Source organism: Sinocyclocheilus rhinocerous, unplaced genomic scaffold (genome assembly GCF_001515625.1).
Source record: "Sinocyclocheilus rhinocerous isolate Xijiao unplaced genomic scaffold, SAMN03320098_v1.1 scaffold1352, whole genome shotgun sequence".
Taxonomy (NCBI): domain Eukaryota; kingdom Metazoa; phylum Chordata; class Actinopteri; order Cypriniformes; family Cyprinidae; genus Sinocyclocheilus; species Sinocyclocheilus rhinocerous.
Window position 1 is genome coordinate 253792 of NW_015656168.1, and position 3003 is coordinate 256794.

General features: G+C 42.9%; 1 protein-coding gene across 2 annotated transcripts in view; it reads right to left on the reverse strand.

Annotated features, from left to right (window-relative positions):
* Positions 1–247: 247 nt before the first annotated feature.
* mogs (mannosyl-oligosaccharide glucosidase) overlaps positions 248–3003 on the reverse strand; it is a 7269-nt gene continuing 4513 nt past the window's right edge. For both annotated transcript variants that reach the window (XM_016527281.1, XM_016527280.1), the window contains exons 4-5: positions 2328–2521; positions 248–2079 (exon numbers count right to left, since the gene is read on the reverse strand). In XM_016527281.1, coding sequence (XP_016382767.1) covers positions 315–2079; positions 2328–2521 — 1959 coding nt within the window. In that variant the 3' untranslated portion in view covers positions 248–314. The remainder of the gene's footprint in view (positions 2080–2327; positions 2522–3003) is intronic.

Genomic DNA, 3003 nt, shown 5'->3' on the forward strand with positions numbered 1-3003 from the left:
GAGCCACTTGTCTTCATTTGACAATGTGGCAATATTTTTTAACCACAAAAGCAAAGACTGTTAAGACTAACTTAGAAGGTTAATTGACAAATGCATGCTTAAAGGGATAGTTCACCCAAAAATGAAAATTCGGTCATTAATTAGTATTCACAGAACGTAAACAACGTATGCTGTTCTTTGTCTGCTGCGCCATGCGAACAAAAACATTGCATCCGCATGGCGCAGCTGACACAGAACAGCAGTTGTTTTAACAAACATATGGCACCAGTTGAGCATCTTAATTTATCATTCTGATTCTGGCCTGCTACTGATTTTCAATACTCTTCAGCCATTATCAGTACTGTCAGAGCCGACCAGCCAGTAAAGGGGTGGCTACCCTGCCCCCTTCCAGTGCTATCATTGTACTGGTCCCAGATGTATCCAGTGTCCATATACTGCTTGTAAACATTATTGATGAGATTAGTCCTGAGCTCTTGATATAGGGTAGCTGCCTTCTCTTTGTGTGGCCCTTCTATGCTGCCATAGTGATGCAGTGCTCTAACTGCCAGGTAGTTGATGTTGATCCAGATCGCTCCTCGCCAGTAGGGGGCATCGTGTTCCGTGTTCCTCTTCATGTAGAGGGGATCTGAGCGCGAGAGCGAGCGCATGCCATAGGGTGTCCAAAGGCGGTCAGGATCTTGAATGTCCCGCAAAATATGCTCCATTTTTGGCGAGTCTGGTGTCAGAATTTGAAGCAAGAACGGAAAAAGGCTAACATAGCCTAATGCATTCACGTACTGCAGCTTAGGGGCTTTACGAACAGAGCGAACCAACCGTGCGACTGGGAACTGGTGCCGTGGTTGTCCAGGAGGCACGAACACTTTCTCCTGCTGAAGTGAGACCGCCTGAGTGTGATTTCCGTAATCACTGAAGGCGTGCAGATTCTCAGACCAATGCAGTTTGTTTAACAGATCATTATTGCTGAGAGCATGATGGGTGTTTTCGTACACCTGGTGGGGTTCCCCAAGTATTCGTGCCACATTTGCCATGATGCCAGAGGCCAGGGTCATCCAGCAATACAAGTCCACATGCCTCTCTTCAGCAGATGGGTGGGAAGCCCGTGGGTAGTCATCTAGGCCAGAGGTCAAGGTCTTGGGATTTAGGAAAAGGTTGGTGTCTTTGTCCCGGCCTCGCCAGCGGTAGGAGTTGGCAATTGGTCCAGCTTGTGTGGTGTTAAACCACTCAAACCAAATCTGCAGTCTTGGGTACAACCTTCTCAGGAAAGGAATCATGGTTTGAGAGGACGACAACTCCGGTTGAGCATCCAGCTGTTCCAGTAACTCCTGTAGGGCCAGGAAGAGCGTGGGCGGGTTAGCGTTTTCGTTGTGCTGCACGATAAACTCGGATGGTACTTTGCTACGAGCTTCATCATCCAAGATTTGTTCGCGTGGGATCCAGCCCTCTACATTGATAAGATCGAGCCAGTGCGCAATGACGTCCTGTGTTAACTGAGTGTCCCATTTGCTGATGAGAAGCTGATGAAATCCTTCGTCCCAAAGAAAGCCCCTTGGAAAGAAAGAGCGAGATGGTACTGCCGTAAACAGCGGACCCTCAGGGTAAAGCACAGGGTGCTCGTTGTAAGCCGGCTGGACAACCGACTGTCCGAAGAAATATCCCATGCCACCAAGCATGTTGCTTAAAGCTGCCTTAGCAAATTCGATCTTTGAAGATGTGAACCCTTTAGCTTGGAGGCCAAATGAACTCTCAAACTTCTCATCAAATGCCAGCTTACGCTTCTCCAGCTCGTCTGTCAGAACCGAGCCCACAAGCTGAATCGGTCGTTCCCGGAAGCTCCCGGATTCAAACAAAACTTCAATCTGGAAAGGGGTTTGTACAGTTACTTGATGCACCACAAAATCACTCTCCATCTTGGGATCTTTCTGTTGGTTCTGGTGGTTAGTGACTTTGTAAGAATCCATGGCAAAATACGATCTTTTTTCACCTTTGGAAGGACTGAAAGTAAACTTGTGATTTAGGCTGTCCTTCACTATATCGGTTAGCTTATCGAGACCAGGGCTCTTAGTTTGCAAGTAATTATATCTGAAAAGAAAAACAGTAAAAAATACAGTAACTTGTTAAAATAATAATGTGACAGAAAACCTTATTTGATCATAATTGTTTTTCCTCATCTGAGAATCAGTAAATAGATAATAAATAAATAAATCTGTAAATAATATATATTATTAATGAATATATATTACGACTAAAAACCGACAATCCTCTCTATTACTATTGTTAACAATACTGCTTACTACAAAAGCTTGTAGTGCACAAGAAATGTAAGATACCTGGCATATTTGCCACTAGCACCTTCCCCTGCAGTGGGCTTGCCAAACGTAATCTTGAAGTTGCCAAGCTCCTCAGATGTTCCAGTCACAGAGCTCAAGCGATTTTTCTCTTCTACATGGGCCTGCAAGGAACCTTGAACATCTGTAGCAGCGTAGAACATCAGCGAGATCACAGGAGCCGAGGAAGCAGTGCTCTGCCAATCAGAAACAAAGACAGACTTGATGTGAGGAAGCAATTTCGATACTGAGAAAAACTATAATTCTAAACGTTTGTATGATTTTGTGTTTATCAGAAGTAACCACTTTATATCATATTAATGGTACTAGCAGAAAGCTGTGATGTTATGTGGATCTGATAAACTACGTCTTCTACCATACTTTACAGTATCTGACCTTCAGAAAATCATGCAGATTGTATATTTTCTATTAAATTTCATTGAATTAATTTTGTATTGGATTGGCCTTCAACCTGTGACCCTCTTAAAGACCTAAACCTGTTCACATATCAACATTGCCACAATGTTTTACTTAATGAATTGTCATGACGTTTGAAGTAATTTATGCTTAATGGATAAATATTTTATAGAGATTGTCCTAATAAGGAGCAATTTCTTAAAAGTAAAAAAAAAAAAAATATATATATATATATACAGTGGGTACGGATAACATAATACGT